This window comes from Suricata suricatta, chromosome 7, assembly GCF_006229205.1.
Source record: "Suricata suricatta isolate VVHF042 chromosome 7, meerkat_22Aug2017_6uvM2_HiC, whole genome shotgun sequence".
Taxonomy (NCBI): Eukaryota; Metazoa; Chordata; class Mammalia; order Carnivora; family Herpestidae; genus Suricata; species Suricata suricatta.
Window position 1 is genome coordinate 41965509 of NC_043706.1, and position 16732 is coordinate 41982240.

Genomic DNA, 16732 nt, shown 5'->3' on the forward strand with positions numbered 1-16732 from the left:
TGATCTCGGACTCTGTACACTCTGAGTTTTCTGTAACTGGTTTAGACTCCCAGCTGCCTTTTCCTTCCAGTTAGCCTGAGTGTTTACAATAAATCCTCTGGTCCCTACCCGGACAGCTGCATTTCTTAAACCCATGTAATATCCAATCTATAATGGATGAAATAGGATAGATCAGTGATACTTAAAGAATTGATGCTTTCATCACCTTGGCTGAGACATATTAACGGATTTATATTTACTATTTCTTGGTTTTCCAGAGCTGATGGGGACATGTGTAGAAATACATTATCTAATTAGTTTTTGAGGATGGTCTTTGACAAAGTTAAAAAGAAGAGCATTGATTTTAAGCTCTGGAAGACCTGGGTTCAGACCCTAATTTGTTTCTTCTTATTAGTTGTGTGGTTGACTTACTAAGCCTCCCTGGGCTTCGGTTTCCTCAGTTGAGAAATAGGGGCAATAAACCTAACTGGGTAGGATTAAATGAGATAATGTGTGTGACTGGCATTTAATAGTTTTTTAATCAATATTCATCTTTTGCTGTTCATCCTCCTCCCCCACTTCTGTTTTCTCTTTCCTTTTTTTTTATGTTGGCCATGGAAAAGCATAGCCAAAGAGACTTAAAACTATATATACTGAGTAACAAATGATGTGTATCTTAAACATATTTTAGGAACTTACATGGTCTGGGTTGAAAAGAAAACCCATTCACTAGATTTGACAGCCAATGACCTGTTCTACATTAAGCCTTGTATATAACCTGTTCCATATTAAGCTTTGAAAAGATTGCATTAAAGTCTGCATTGCTACATATTGTTTAAGATTTGTGTTTTGATTTAATACCCTCAAGCTTTCAGTAAAGGGGAAAAACAGTCTCTGCCCAAAAAACAAAGCAAAACAAAATGAGCTGTTTCAAGGTCTGTTACAGGAGCAGGCCAAATGAATGCTCTGGCCTGAGATCGCTGAAGGTTTTATTGAGTCACTGTTTCACGCCCACCTTTTCCTGTCTTGTAACAGTTTGCAGTTTTGACTATCTGACATGACTAACCGTTGCAAATCTAACTGATTACAACTGTCAGTGAGTCTGAGTAGCAGAGTCTGGTATTTTCTTCTGGAGAAAGCAAACATCCGATTCTGCTACCAAGACTTTTCCCTATCTCTCCCCCCCACCTCTATTCATCACCTCTACCCCATTAATTTGAAACATCAGTTGTAATATTTCAATGAAGCACACCCTCTTCTAAAAGTGAAAATTCATATTTATATGGGGAGATGTCATATACATTCAGGCAAAACCTAAGTCACTGTCAGGGAGTTAGTTCAAGATTGAACAGCAAGGATGGGTATTTAGGGAAAGGGGGTGGGCAGGGAGGAGAAAACCTTTGTTCCAGTAATGATGAAATCATCATACCACAGGCACATTAAGGCCAGGACAGGAGACACTGGCTCCTGTTAAAATGATTCCCATAAGAACCTTTCTCTTTCATCTTCTTATTGTAGTGCAGTTAAGCAAATGAAATGCCGAAGCTATGTGAAGTAAATAACATAATCAACAGTGATTTACTATTGTTCTCTCATGGGGTTATGACCCAATCCTAAATAAAGACTTCTAAAATCGTCTGTGTTTGGATGCCTTCCTGATGTTGGAGAAAGTGGAAAGGAAGAGAATCTTCCTCAGGTGGACCAGACTTTCTGTTTTCATTACAACTGCTGCCACTGAGCAGCTTTTCTGGGAGCTGGAGGCCACTTGTCCAGAGCTGCGATAGAGATGAAGACCTCCGCAGTCCCCGTGTGTAGTCACTGCCTAGAGTGGCCGTCAGGGGCTTTCAAATTTAGAGCAAGGAGCCCTGACTCTTGTCTTGGTTTCGTGAACCCCTCAGCGATGCTGACGTGCAATTTGGAAATCTCTGCTGCTGTGTTACCGTTGGTAATGTCTTTTTATATTCACTATGGATTTTCCCCTTTACATCTGCAGGCAAGAGTTTCACCTTGACCATAACTGTCTTCACAAACCCTCCCCAAGTAGCCACCTATCACAGAGCTATTAAAGTTACAGTGGACGGACCCCGGGAACCCAGAAGTAAGTACTTGTCTTCCTATTGGAGATGGTAACAGGGGGTGTGGAGACCCCTAGGAGGAATTTATCCCAAAGAAGTTAGCGCTACTTGTCTGTAACTGGTTTCTTTGCAGAGTCTGCTCCCTGTGTTACCTGTGTGTATTTTTAACGAGAGACAGTTAGTCAAACCTCACAGTTGGTAGAAAATCAAATCACACTTTTGACTTTGTCACAAAATCACTAAGGCCTACACAGCTTGGGGACATGAGTGGACACTTATTCAGTCACTGTAACTCCTTGCTAAGGCACCCTGCCCACCCGCTGCACACAACAGACAGGGCAGAACAGACCCATGAGAGCTGAGGAGGAAAACAACAGACTGCAAAATCTTGAGCTTAGTCAAAAAGCATTTGCGTGTGTTTCCCATGGTCTAAGAATGTGTTTTAACTTTTTAGCTCGCCCACTCAATTCCCTTTATAAAGAGCACACTGCTTAATTACAAAGAATTTATTTGCAAATGATAACTTGCTTGATTGTTACAACACGGTTGTTTGGTCATGTTCTGGTAATTGTTATAGATAGTTTCTTTTAACAGATAGAGTCAAACCAGGTTGAAATCCGCCTTTGTGTGTTTGTCTGTCTGGACATCCAGAAGGTTCATCCAGCGTTCATTTCAGGTAGTGCCCATAATCCTTTTGGGCCAATCAGTACGTTTTTTCCTCCTAAATCTAAATTGAGGCAGGCTTTCTCTCCCACCCCTCACTCCCAAAACTGATTTGATCACACCTGGTACAGAACCATTTAGATGTATTTAGAGATTCAAGATTATTTGATATATAAAACATGAAAAACTCTATGCCAATGGAAACATATTGGATTCTGCCTTTAATGAGTGAACACGCTGGAGTCCTAGCTATGGTGTTTAGAGAGTTTAATTTGGTTTGTGATGGAGGTACAGCTGGCAGAAATATTTGTTATATGATGATACACCTGCCTAGACAGTGAGAGTGACATATCTTCTCTTTCCCTAAAACTGAGGGAAAAGGACTGGGGACATTTTCCTCTTCCCAAGTAGCGTGTCTTTTAGCAGCAGGAACACACGGTGCCTTCGGTTCCTCTTGCCCACTGTCTCTTCTCACAAAGGCTGACTGCTTGTCATAAGTAGGGAGGTTTCCTGCCTCAAAAGCCAGTCTTTGAGGTTTTTCTTCTCTCCTCCTTTCATGTGTATTGCTTCTTCTGAGTGCACAAGGTTGGGTCAGTTGCTGGCTCTGTTGGGATTGCGAACAGGTCTGTTAGGGGGTTGTCACACGCGTGCCTCTAGTAGCCCCAAGTCTCTGATCCTAGGGCCAGTGGCTGTGCAGTGCAGGAGACTGGAGCAGAACAGGGACTGTCTTCTCTGGTTTGGTGTTTTGGCTGACTTTTCTGGACTGCCACACACTGGGGAAGATGCCTTGTGATGGAAGACACTGGTTATCTAATTAGCCCTTGAGTTCCTCCAAAGGCTGGGACACCCACTGCAGTCACGCACTGCGCAGGACAGTCGTCTTTTAACACTCAGCACTGCCGATGCTTATCTTTTAAAGATGTTTCCTGCTGATCTCAGCAGCTTTTCTCAGTTCTTGGAAAAACCATTATTATGTGTGCGTACGTCTGCGTGCCCCTGTGTACGGGTCCTTACACTCAGGAGTTGATGTTCAAAGGTTGATGGTTGGGAGAGGAAGCAGGGAAGGGTGGGTGGGCACTGCCCCGTTCTGAAAGGGGTGACAAAAGGTGAGGAAGCAGGGTAGCTTCGGGAAAGCCCCTTTCCTTCCAAGGAAAGAATACCCTGCTCTCCTTCTCGGGAGGTTTTTGGCAGAATTAATTAATTTCTAGGCTTGCTGCCCTGTAAAGGCAGAGAAGTGCTCTGAAAGCAAGAACGATTCAGAGTAGAGGGGCAGATAAGCTATGTGTGACCCGAGTTCAGGTTTTGAGTGCTGCCGATGGGGCTTGCGGCTGGACAGATAGAGTTCTTGAGTGGCAGACCACTGCCCTAGCTTAGTCTGAGTGACATTTTTCACAAACTAGAAATTATGGAACAATGTGAAGTCATTTCTCTGACATCATGCAAGGTGGCTTGCCAACCTCAGTGCCTGGATACAAGGACGGGTATGATATCAGTAATATGTTGATCCTATAACCTTGACTCTCTATCCTGTATTATTGCCTTTTGCTCTGCTCTTGGCGATCCTGGGCATTGACTGTATAGCACTCTTCTCAATATTGTTCTTTTTTTTTTAATGTTTATTTATTTTCGAGAGAGAGTGTGTGAGCAGGGGAGGGGAAGAGAGAGAGAGAGAGAGAGAGAGAGAGAGGGAGAATCTGAACTGTTAGCACAGAGCCTGACATGGGGCTTGAACCCATGAACCGTGAGATATGACCTCAGCCAAATTTGGAGGCCACCCAATATCCTTCTTTAAATTCTAGACTCCCAAATGTGAAAATGCCCAGGATTTTCCATTTTCTTCAACTATAACAGGATTTTGATTGATTGGTGCATATATTATGTTAAATGGAACAAAAATCTAGAATGTGGGTTGGCAAACTTTTTCTACGAAATAGTAGAAAATTTCAGCTCTGTGGGCCCTATCTTCCCTATCACAGGTATTCAACTCTGGCATTGGACAGAGCTTAAAAGCAGCTTTAGCCATTACATAAATGAATGGTTGTGGCTGTGTTTCAATAAATCTTTATTTACAAGAACAGGTGATGGGTCAGATTTGGCATACAAGTTGCAGTTTGCCAACCAACCCTTGCTCTAGATTTCAGAATGGCTTGTATCATTAACCCTTACCAGATTAGGGCCTAAGAAAAAGGCTTTCATGAGGAGAGAGAAAAAGACAATGCAATTGCTTAGCCTTCTCTCCAGCAAATTATAATTATTTAAGTAGTGGTTGTCATAGAAATAGGATACATTGTTTATTGTTGTAATGGTTTGATGGAGTTGAAGATTTTATGCCATTTATTCCTGTTAATGGAGTTTTTCTCAATTTTCTAGAGATCAGTGTATTATATATTGAAAAGGCTACTTTTGGTAGATCAGCTATTTGGACAAGGGCTAGTTCTGAGTTAACAGGTTGGGTCTTTATTCAGCCTAGCATGGCGACTAAGGGTGTGGGCTTTGGTCTCAGACTGACTGGATTGAAATCCCAGCTTTCCCATTTCCTAGTTGTGTGTGGTAGGCAAGTCACCTAACTTCTGTTTGCCTCAGTTTCCTCATCTGCTAAGGTGAGAATAATGACAGTATTTTTCTCATCAGTTGCTGCAAAGGTGTTAAATGAAGTAATGTATGTAAAATACATAACACAATAACTGCCCGTTAAGCGTTAGCTGTTATTACATAAATTCCCTTCAGTGCCAAAAGTTGGCTATAGAGTTTTGCTTATAATATGCTTCCGGGAAGTAGATTAGAATCTAGATTCTGCTCCCTCGTGTACTATATATTTTTTCTTGCAGACGGTTTTACTAGTTTCTGTGCCTTAGTAAATGACAGTCATCAGTGTTAGAAATGGTGCCTTGAGCAGGTATTCCTGCTGCAGAAGTGATGAGAAACCCAATCTGCAGCAAAAAAACATCTCCAAGAGGACGCTAGGGCACCGGTGCCCCTCCTCTGAGGCCCTGCTTATCAGCACTTCTGCCAAGACTTGCTTTTCATTCAAAAATCAGAAAGGTTTCATCCTTCCATGTTTTCTGTCTCTGGCAGCTGAACGGGTGCTGTCACATCACAAACAACTTCTTTTCTTAATATACACATCTGGCGTTGGCAGTTGGACTAACTTCATAAGAGCACATGATCATCACTCATTACAAGATTAAAAAGTACCCCATGGCATCATTGATGTTTTTTAACTTTGATCTTCTGCAGTTGTGATTCATCTCAGTTATAAAACTTCCCTTTAAAGGAACACAGCCGATGACTTATTAGAACCTTCCTCCTAAGTAGCGTAAACATGAAAACTGTGCACATCTTTACGAAATGCCATTTGTTTTCTTTGCCAGCTTATCGTTTTAAGACATGACATCATACTTAAGATCCCAAATTTGTAAGTCTTGTGTTTAGGCAAGGCGTTTTGACCTCCTGCTGGCAAGTGAGCTCTGAGACACAACTGCCGTATGTTCGCCAGCAGGAGAAGTCAGTGTAGCGGCAGCAGCAGTGGCAGTAATGCATCTGGATGCCTACCTCTTTCAAACATCAGCTTCTATTAGGACCCTTTGTTCCACGTACGCCCAGGGGTCCAACTGCAGTCTGATTTAAAGGCTTTCTCCAGGATGGTGAAAGCTTGGTCGGCAATACCGTGGAAGTGGTTCTGGGCTGGGGAAGAGGGCTGATGGGGAAAAGGTGTTATTGGCCGTGCAGAGGATGGAAAAAAATTAATCACCTTCCATAGTCAGGATCCTTTTCGGTCTCTTGCTGTTCTTCAGTGATCTATTGCTACATTACAAAGATCCCAAACTGGAATGGCTCAACAACCAGTTGATTATTTCTGAGGATTCGGTGGGCTGCCTGGGGTTCATCTGGATGGGTTTTCTTCAGTCTTGCTTGGGGTCTTTCGTGCGGCTGCGGGAAGGTTGGGGCTGGTGCTATAGCATCTGTGATGGTTTCATTCTTCTATCTGCCGCCTTGGCGGGATGGAAGGAGGTTGGGCTTGGCTGGACCGGTGAGGGGGCGGGGACTGTCTCCCTCTCCATGTAGTCCTAGAGCCTTTCCCCTCCGCATGGCCTTTCCATGTGGTCTCCCCAGCTTAGCCCGACTTCTCACATGGCCAGTCAGGGCACCCCAAGTATGACAGTGGGAGCTTTTAGGCTTTCTTACAGCTCAGAACCGGCATGGAGTCCCTTCTTCTATGTACTGTTGGTTGAAGCAAGATCCAGGTGCAGCTTAGATGAAAGGGGAGGAAATCCACAGAGACAGGAATTTTGGGGCAGTGGCTCGTTGGCTCACCAATACCAACTTCCATAAGTGCTTCGATGGTAAATGTCATTGCTGCAACAAAAGTGATTTTTTTGAGGTATCACCTTCTGAAAGCTCTCTCGACTTCTTAATCCGGGGCGGGGGAGGCATTTAAAGTTCTGCAAGGTTTTCTGTCCAAAGTTTACAGGTATGCAACACTCAAGGGGGCAGGACAAGGGAGGCTGGGGGTCAGGCATGACCACAGTACTGTGGTGGCTTCTTATCAGAGTTTTAAGGAGAAAGCTGAGTCTTTAGCCTATCCCCTCTAATTATATTAATTCACAATCCCAGGGGCCTTCTTCCCTGCTAAGGTAGGTTCAAGAACCCCACCATCAAAATCAGAAAGGCCTCACCCTACTTTCCCGCCCATCCCATTTTCTTTTTTTAAAAAGGTTCTGCGCAGCGACTCCCAAATTTTAATTATAGTAGCTTCCTTATGAATCGAAGATATTTGGTAATTATCAGATGAATTAAGGGTGAGTGTTACCTTGGGGTCCTTGGTATTAGCAGGTCAGATCAAGCTGCACCAGATCAATACTCGTATAAGAGAAGAACATTTGATGTTTGGACATAAAGAGGTTATTAGCTTTGCCCAGCAACATGGCAAGTAGCAGAAGTATTTTATGAATCCTCAAGTGGATGAGCCTAGAGGTTTTATGCTTTGTATCACCCAGCTTTGGAAGTTCTCACTTGGCCAGCAATCTGTAAGACCATATAACCTAACACACGTGAGGGTTTCTGCGTGGCGTGCCCTAGGGAAATAAATCCTGGTTACTCGTTAAGGGGAGACCAAAGCCGTCATCTGCTGGAACGCTGCTGTTCACTGTGACCAGCTCGCTGCCAGTCCAGACCTGGCGGGAGCAGGGGGCAGCCCTGCGTCGTCTTTCCCGCTGATCACACTCCTCTCCTGCCACTCTGCCCTGCATGGCTGCATTTTGACTTATGCGGGGTTGGCACTTAGGTGAGGGGGAGGCTGTTTGGAGGTGCAGGCTGATGTTTGTGCTTCTCGGACTGCCTCAGCACCCCAGCTCGAGCAGCCTAGCAGGCTTAGGTCATCGGCCAAACTCGTTTCTTTTCCTGCTTGCACATTCTCACATGTGCGTCACAAATTTATAATTCTTCAGAAATCATTCCATTCTTCTGTGCTTTAAAAAAAAATATTTTAATGTTTATTTATTTATTTATTAAAATTCTTTTTTTAACATTTATTTTGGAAAGAGAGAGAGACACACACAGAGTATGAGTGGGGGAGGGGCAGAGAGAGAGGGAGACATGGAATCTGAAACAGGCTCCATCCAGGCTGTAAGCTGTCACTACAGAGCCTGATGTGGGGCTTAAACCCATGAACCGTGAGACCATGACCTGAGTCGGAGTCAGACAATTAACCAGCTGAGCCACCCAGGTTCCCAAATGTTTATTAATTTTTTGAGAGAGAGAAAGAAATGGAGACAGACAGACAAAGTGCTAGTAGGGGAGGGGCAGAGAGTGAAGGAAACACAGAATCTGAAGCAGGCTCCAGGCTCCAAGTTGTCAGCACAGACCCTGATGTGGGGTTCGAACCCATGGGCTACAAGATCATGACATGAGCTCAAGTCAGACACTTAACTGCCTGAGCCACCCAGAAGTCCCTCTTATTCCATGTTCTTAAAGTATGTCCCATGGCAAAAATTTTACCTTACAAACCTAATGTAACAGACCTAAACAATATAGGGTAGTCTGGCCCAGGGTCATCTCTAATTCTGTTCCCCCCGGGCCTGCGTTCAGCCCCGTGAAAGGTGGAGAGAATGGAGGGCTTGGCCTTTTCCTCATTCCAGTTGATTTCAGTGGTGGCTCACCTTAATCCTCCCCTACTCTTCGACCCAGTGGGTGAATGGGCCCATCCATACTCTCTGCCCACTTATAGATGGCAGTTGCTTCTTTAGAGGTTGGTCACATGTGAAAGATCACATGTAAAATGTGTAAAAATGTGTTGGATGGAGGGATAGCAGAAGAACTTTTTTAAGGTTGTTGGAATGTCTTGCATTCACTTTCTTTCTGTCTGTGAAGATGATGTGAGAAAATCTCGTTAGGTCTTGAACCATACACCTAATGCTACAGGCCTGAATTTTTGTCCTTAGCACAAAGCGTTAGTAGAAAAGCTGGTAACTTCTTGCCTTGCAGACTTTTCCTGGTTCTTCACCCACTCTGAAGCTCGCCCCAGAAATGGAAGTTACAGGGCACTGCTGTGTTTTGATATTTACAAGTCAGCCAACATAAGCTGAAATTTGACGGTCATCAATAGTAAACACTGAGTTACCAGTATATAAAGCCTTGTTGAAAATCTTTAACTTAGGATAATAACAGGTAAAAACAAAACAAAACAAAACAAAACACACAACTGTCCTTTTCTCCCTTTAGGAAGGATGGGGCGGGGGATGCGGTCAGAAGCGCCGGTAGAGGTCATGTCTGGTGGTTGGTGGAATGTGCTCTTGAGAAGAGCAGTTTTAAATCTCTTTTAGGGCTTTTTTTTTTTTTTTTTTTTTTTTTTTTTTTTGTTGACTGACTGTCAGGAGCTGGGAAGATGGCCAAGAAGGAAATGACACATCGAGAGGCATTTTGTGTTGTGCAACATTCTGTGGAACTGATGCAAGGCTATATGGCCTGTTTACACATTCCTTCGCCAGCAGACTGCATGGCAGTAATTTAATTCAGCAGCACATGGCATGCTGCAGCAAGGAGCTGTGGCCTTAACATCCTTTCATGGCAAATTATCACAGCCGTTAAAACATGCTCCTGTCCCTCTCCTGCACTTTTCCCTGGCTTCTCAGTTCTGAAAGTGCTTTCTCATTCTGCGGGGCTTGTGTTAACAAGGACCTGTGGCTTTCACAATATGAGTGCATTTTCCGCATGCATGTGCTCTGGTTGATATATTTACTTCTAACTAAATATAGCATGGCAGGTTTTCAAGTGATATGCCTGCTAAAAACACACATATCCTTGATCCACTGGGTCAGGAGTTCATAGTTTAGTGCCAGTCAGAAATCATTCATCCTTTTTTATTAAAATTTTTCATGTCTATTTATTTATTTATTTAGAGAGAACAAATAGGGGAGGGGCAGAGAGAGGGAGACAGAGAATCCCACACAGACTCCACACCATCGGTGCAGAGCCCGACATGGGGGCCCGATCTCATGAACCACGAGATCATGAGCTGAGTGGAGATCAAGAGCCGGACGGTTGACTGAGCCACGCAGGTGCCCCAGGAATCATTCCTTCTTAAAACAGTGTTAGGGACCTGAGAGAGAAACAGATTTGGGGCTATGTTGATTGAATTATTATTCATTTATCAAAAATAACTTTTCCTTCCCAAGAAAGAAAATTCCTGATAGATCATTGAACTACCTTACTTCTCTTTTGTTCATACAATAATGTTTTCTTCAAAGAGGACTGGATCAGAGAAGAATAGGGCACCCTTAAAGATAACAGGGGACAAAAGATTATTTGTTCTTTATGTTCATACTTGTCCCTACTGAGCATGTTTGTAGGATACATTTGTGCAGTCAGTTAAGGCACATCTGTAGTCTTCATGTAAAATCACCAAAGTTTTTATCTGGGTAGGTGTGGAAAATAATTGCTCATGTTTTTCAGGTAACTTTTGGAAACTGAGAGTGCATAAAAGCCATTTAGATCTAAATTAATTCCAAGGTCCCATGCAACAGTTCAAGTAGGAGACTGTATTTGGGGTGTGGTGCTTTAGTAAAAAAAGGAAAGGCTCCCAGTTTCTCTGCTGCTGTGTACTGGGGGCTAAAATTTACTTGTTAATTGACAAAAGCACTTATTCAAATTCGGGACCAAGGCTTAAATCCAAACACCTCCAGAAACGGTAACTCAGACTTGCGTTCACAGTAAGTCAATATAAGCGATCTGGGATTCTGTATTGGGAGCAGGTTTGGGGAGATAAAGGGAGGGTGACTAATGAAGTCCTGGACACTAGGAAATAAACAGTGACTCAGGTGTGCAGGTAGGGCCTTAGCCAGCCTTGGAGGTAGGTAGTCACTGCTGATTTCAAGCATCGCAGATTTGCAGGTCAGCCCTAAGCAGTGTGGATTTCTGATGCTTTTCAGGTCTGGCATACTATTAGGAGTGCAGGATTCTATAATTTTAAGGAGTGAGTTTTGGGATTTTTCTATTTCCACATTTCCTCCTTTTGCAACTATCTCCCTTTTACAGAATATGTCTTATTTAGTTTTGTTCTAGGTGCGTGCTAACTTTCCTCCTCTGCTTGTTTGAAGATTATCATTTAATTTCTTTCTTTCTTTTAATAGTTAACATGTATTTGTCTTAATAAAATTAATCATGATCTTGGTCTACCTCTTGTATAATGTAAGAGTTTTAGCATACCTTATTTTGTTTATTTTTTTTAAATGTTTATTATTTTGAGAGAGAGCAAGCATGAGCTGGGAAGGGCAGAGAGAGGGAGGGAGTGAGAGAATCCCAAAGAAGCTCCGTGCTGTCAATACAGAGCCTGATTCGGGGCTCAATCTCATGAACCAGGAGATGATGATTTGAAATGAAATCAAGAGTTGGACACTTAACTGATTGAGCCCCTAGCCTTCTTTAAACTGCAATCATTTCCTCTCTTCTGATCTCATTCTCTGATATTTTTATCCTTGTTTTGGACTCCCCGGATTAGTCATTATCAGTGTTTAAATGGTTTCTTTTATATTTACCTATATGTATATACCATTTGATTTGCTCACCATTCCTTCATGGGCCTCAGTTCTTCCTCTTCTGGATTCAGTTTCCTTTTTGTAATGCAGACCCTTAGTAGTTCCTTCATGAGACCTTGTTAGTGGTAAACTGTCACTTTTTATTTCTGAAAACATTAACAGGTGTGTCCACTGGCTGCCAACACGATGTGATATGCAAGGCACCCTGCGGAAAGGCTGTCTACTCTTAGTGCCCGAGGGCCACACGCAGGGGGCCCTCCCCTATCCCTGGGGATGTGTCCCAAGATCCCTGGTGGATGCCTGAAGCTATGGTAGCACTCAACCCTATATGTACCAACTTTTTTCCTGTACCTACACACCTGTGATCAAGTTTCATTTATAACTAGGTACAGTCAGTGAGAAACAACAAAAATAGTAAATAAACCAATTATAACAGGAAACTAATAAAAGTTAGGTGAGTGTGGTCCCCTCCTCCCCCTTCTCAAACTGTCTCACTGCAGTGCACTCGCCCTTGTGTTGAGGTGAGATGACAAAATGCCCACATGACGAGGTGAAGGGGGGGGATGACGTAGGCATCGGGACACCGAGTGAGGCTACTACCTTGACTGTCTGAGGCTCATCAGCGTTTGAACTGTGGTTGACTGCAGGTGACTGAAACCACAGAAAGTGATGCTGTGGATAAGTGGGGGACCACTGTGCATGCCATTCCTTGTTGCTAAGACTTTCAGGCCATTATCATCAGGCTCGTTAGAGTAGGATTTAAGGGAATAGAATACAGTACAGGTAGATTTTCATGGAAGATGGATGAAGGGAAATGGATCTCCGGGCCTCTAACCACGGGGAGCCCTGGAGAGTCTAGGGCCAGTGGTGGAAAGGCGGTGGGAGGGAATGTTCCAGCAGAGGGGGGAGAAGTCAAAGGGGCATATGAGGAGAGGAAATTAAATCCCTTACTTCACTGTTTTGGCTTGGGCAGGTCCTAAGTTGCTTGGGAGCTTTCTATTCAAATTGATGGGAAAGAACTCTCTCATTGCATTTGATCCTGAGAGGCCATTTAGCTGTTGCTCATTGAAAAACCAGAGCAGCGGTTTTTAGATATTGTCGTCCACACATTTCCTGTCATTTTATGAGACTGCGGGACTCCAAACCCAAAGATGGCTTCTTTTATACGGTAAATGAATCACAGAAGGAAGCGGAGGGAGGAAACTATGTGTGCAGATGGAGGAGCATGCCTGAGGGGAGCCGGAGACCATGATCTGGGGCAGACCTTCCCTGGGCACAGTGGACAGGGGGACTCCAGTGTTGGCTGCAGACACCTCTCATGCTGTGGCGCAGGAAGTGGCTGGTGGGGAGGAGGTCAGCTCACATCAAAGCAAGCTGGTACGTTCTGCCTTTCCATCAACTCTCAGATGGCACATGCATCCTCCGCGACATGCATCTTCCTACTCTTTATCTTCTTGATGCTGCTTTTCATGAGCGACAACTTGGGTAAAATTGCCAGCTTGTGTTTTGGTCAAGTAGTACTCAGGATGATTTAACCTAGGCTCTATGCCTCTTTAGGTTTGGCCCTGGAAATTCTTAGTAGGAAAATATGGGCCCTTCAAGAAGATTAGCAAGGTACCCAAACATAGGCTGTTGTACTTACCAGAAGTGAGGAGAAACATGGATGTGTAAAAGAGAGGGGTGACTGTGAAGTCAAGGTTACTAATTCTAGAACTTTGGTTTCTGCTTCACCCTCTCACCATGCAGTGCTACCCCGCAAAAATGAGTTACAACGTTTTTTTTGTACCATGGGGGCGATTTCAGAGTAGCTTAACAGGGAATTTGTCTATATGGGCAGTTTGTGGCTTAAGATGTGGGTTCAGTTGTGGTTAAAGGAAGCAGAGGACCTGGAAATTCCTCCTGTGAGGCCTCAGTGCCATGTTAGTGACCCTTAGCAAATCATTCCACTTCTGCCTGGTTCAATTCTTCATCCTTCCAGGAGAAATAGGCATGAAGACAACTTCAGAGTAGTTGGGAGTAACCCCTAAGGAATGATCATAAAGTACTTGGCACACATGAAGGGCAACTTAAATGCCAAATAGTAATTATGTAGCGCCTTTCTGCCAAGGAGTTCCAAACACTTAGACATTACCTCACTGATTCTCTTTACACCCCTTTGAGGGATGCGCTGTGCATTTTACAGGTGGGTAAACTGAGGCATGGCCATTTGAAAATTCATTTGCTCTGTGTCACTCTGCAGGTCAGCAGGTGATTTATAGAGGTGGGCAAGGAGCCCAGGTCTGTTGCTGCTCGGTTATTCACTACCAAGAGCCCCCCCCCACCCCCCCGTGCTTTGCCGTTGCATTTGTGGAAGCTCCTGGTGTCGAGCCCAGGGTCTTGGTTGATGTTACGAAGTAGTGTTACTTAAGAAGGGAGCCTCATGATGTAGTAGCATTGCTATATAGCAAATAAGTCACAAGGTATAAGGCCTCACACACAGAAGGCATGTGTGTGTGTGCGCACACGCGCGTGCGTGCGCACACCTGGGCACATGTGTGCGTGCATGTGCATTTTTGGAATGAGTCTTGAATTCGCTCAGATGAAAGTTTAACTGAGCTGAAAATACTGAATTTTGTGAGATGAAAACAAGGCGTGTGGGTTAACCCTCGGTAGAACCTCACTTTGAGGACCAGTGAAGTACAGTTAGCCCTCCCACAAAACCTTAGCTCTCAAAAGAGAGCATGAGAAGAAAACGTGGGCAAGTACATGGTAGAAAACATAGAAAATAAAGATGAATTAGAAAAAGAAAATAAACGTGTCCCTAATCCCGTCTCCAAAGATGACACGCTGCTGGTTTTGATACGTAATTGCCTGATTATTTTTTTGTGGTGATGCCGGTACGTTGGTGAAGGTGACAGCAGCCAGGGAGTAGCACGGGGGGCCTGGCTGTGTCGAAGCCGAGAGGAGAGAAGACAACTGGAAACGAGCCTGATCGCGTCACGGAGCAGGCGCAGGGCAGTGGGACTGACAGCAGTTTCCAGTTAACATCCTGGAAGCGTCACCAGCTGTCTGTGACGGGGCAAGCTGGCCTTGTCTGAGGGATGAAGGCAGGATGGGTCCGAGGAGGACCCCCACCCCTGCCTCCCACTCCCCCGTCCCACCGCTAAAAATACCTGGCCCCTTCATAATAGCTAACAGAGCCCCTTTCTAATGACAATTAGAGATAGGCTTTAAAATGCAAATATTTCTGGCAGTGGGGGCATCGATTTGCTCAAAAATCATTTTTGAGTGGGAACTGTTAGCCAGGTGCCAGGCACACAAAGCAAAGCAGATACGACCCCCACTTTTGAGGGGCCTGCATTCCAAGGGGAAGATGGACAAGAAATGAGTAAAGGAACATTTATGTAGAACCGCATCCAATTGTCAATTGTGAGAAGTGCCATCAAGGGAACTGACGTAACAGTAAGGAAAAATGGGGCATCGGGGGACGGATAGGACCCTATTCTAGAGTGTGCAGCTAAGGCCTCTCTGAGGAGGAAGGAGAGCCCACACCTGCAGGGTAAGAAGAAGCCAGCTCTGGGAAGGGGCGGGACAAGGCTTCAAGGTAGAGGCCACATCGCGTATCAAGTCCCCCGACATGATCAGTGTCTGAATCTAATGTCTAACTTTATAGAAGAGAGGGCACTGGGAACATGCCTCCCTGGTTAGGAAAAGGGTTGCAAAAAGAGGTGACCAGAATCACATACCTCAGGGTTGCCTGTTTTATAATTCTACCCACAGCCACTAGGGCATAATTTGAAGAGCGCAGAAGTATTCTCTACATCCAATCCCACGGGCCCAAGAAACCTCTCATGAGATTTTTGTCAAGGTGCCTGAGATTCCTCTCTGGGTTAAGGCTTTGAGGACAGGACATTCAGAGGTGTTGTCTGCAGTGGAAAACACATTTTGAGACCTTTTTGGTTAATAACTTGATTTACATAAGCCAATCAGATCAGATCAGCTAGTCATCTTCTAACAGGATCGTTTAGGGAAGGTGCTGTGGTCGGTGAGGATGACGGAGCGGGAGTAGGTGGAGGGAATTGTTCCTGTGTGGCTGGTGAGCAGCAAGAACACCAGGTCCCCAAGACCATGTCTTTTCTCATAGAAGGAACCCTAGGAGAAGGTTTGTACCAAAAAGAACGCAAAACAGAGCAGTAGGTCACCTATTTAAGGAGAGTCTTTGGGTTTTCATAGACAATGAGAAGCCAATTCCAGAGGTGAGCTGGGTTTCAAAACATAAGAGCAACATGGAAAGCTTCAGAATGTTTAGTGCAGAGCATTGATGATGATTAAAGGGTTGTAAAATTGAACCTATAAGGGTAAGTTGAAAGATGTGGGATTATTTAGCTTCAAGAAGAGGAGCCTGAAAAATGACTTAATAACAGAGTTCAAAATTATGAGGAGTTATTAAGCCATGTATGGTGACCAGCTGTTTCGTTTCTGGCACTGTCAGGGAAAAAACAGGTTTTAACTGAAGCATGATAGATTTAGGTTAGATTTAAAGAAGAACTTCTGGACTGTAAGAGTTGTTAAATAGGATGGGCTGCGAAGGCTGAGGGTTTGATCAGCGGGCTGTGCGTTCGCACCCCTTCCGTCCTAGTGATTCTGTGTGACTGTGTTTGTTTATGAAGGGCCACAAAGGGCCACCTTTCTGCTTTTTAAAATCAAAGGCATGATTTCTGTTTCCCATTAGAATTCTGAAGCTCAGAGTTGCAGAGGTTGGTGGACACAAATGATGAGAGTAATTTGTCTTGCTTCAATGGCCATTAGCATCTTTAATTGAGAAAAATGTGACCAAAAGGAGGAACAGATCTGCCACATGATCAAAAAATTGTTCTTGATGCTCAGAACAGAAGCCCTAGCAAGGAGGTGGGACGGAGTGAGGGTTGATTATTGGAAAAACTCAGGTGTGTTTGACTTGGATATGCCACATCCAGAAGGTGGGGTTTTATGAAATGGATTCAT

General features: G+C 44.2%; 1 protein-coding gene across 1 annotated transcript in view; it reads left to right on the top strand.

Annotated features, from left to right (window-relative positions):
* The window catches only part of RUNX2 (RUNX family transcription factor 2), a gene marked incomplete at its 5' end in the record, with an annotated part of 127665 nt that overhangs the window by 13327 nt on the left and 97606 nt on the right, over positions 1-16732 (top strand). Inside the window, one exon of the mRNA XM_029943173.1 lies at positions 1973-2077. Within this exon, the coding sequence (XP_029799033.1) occupies positions 1973-2077 (105 nt within the window). The remainder of the gene's footprint in view (positions 1-1972; positions 2078-16732) is intronic.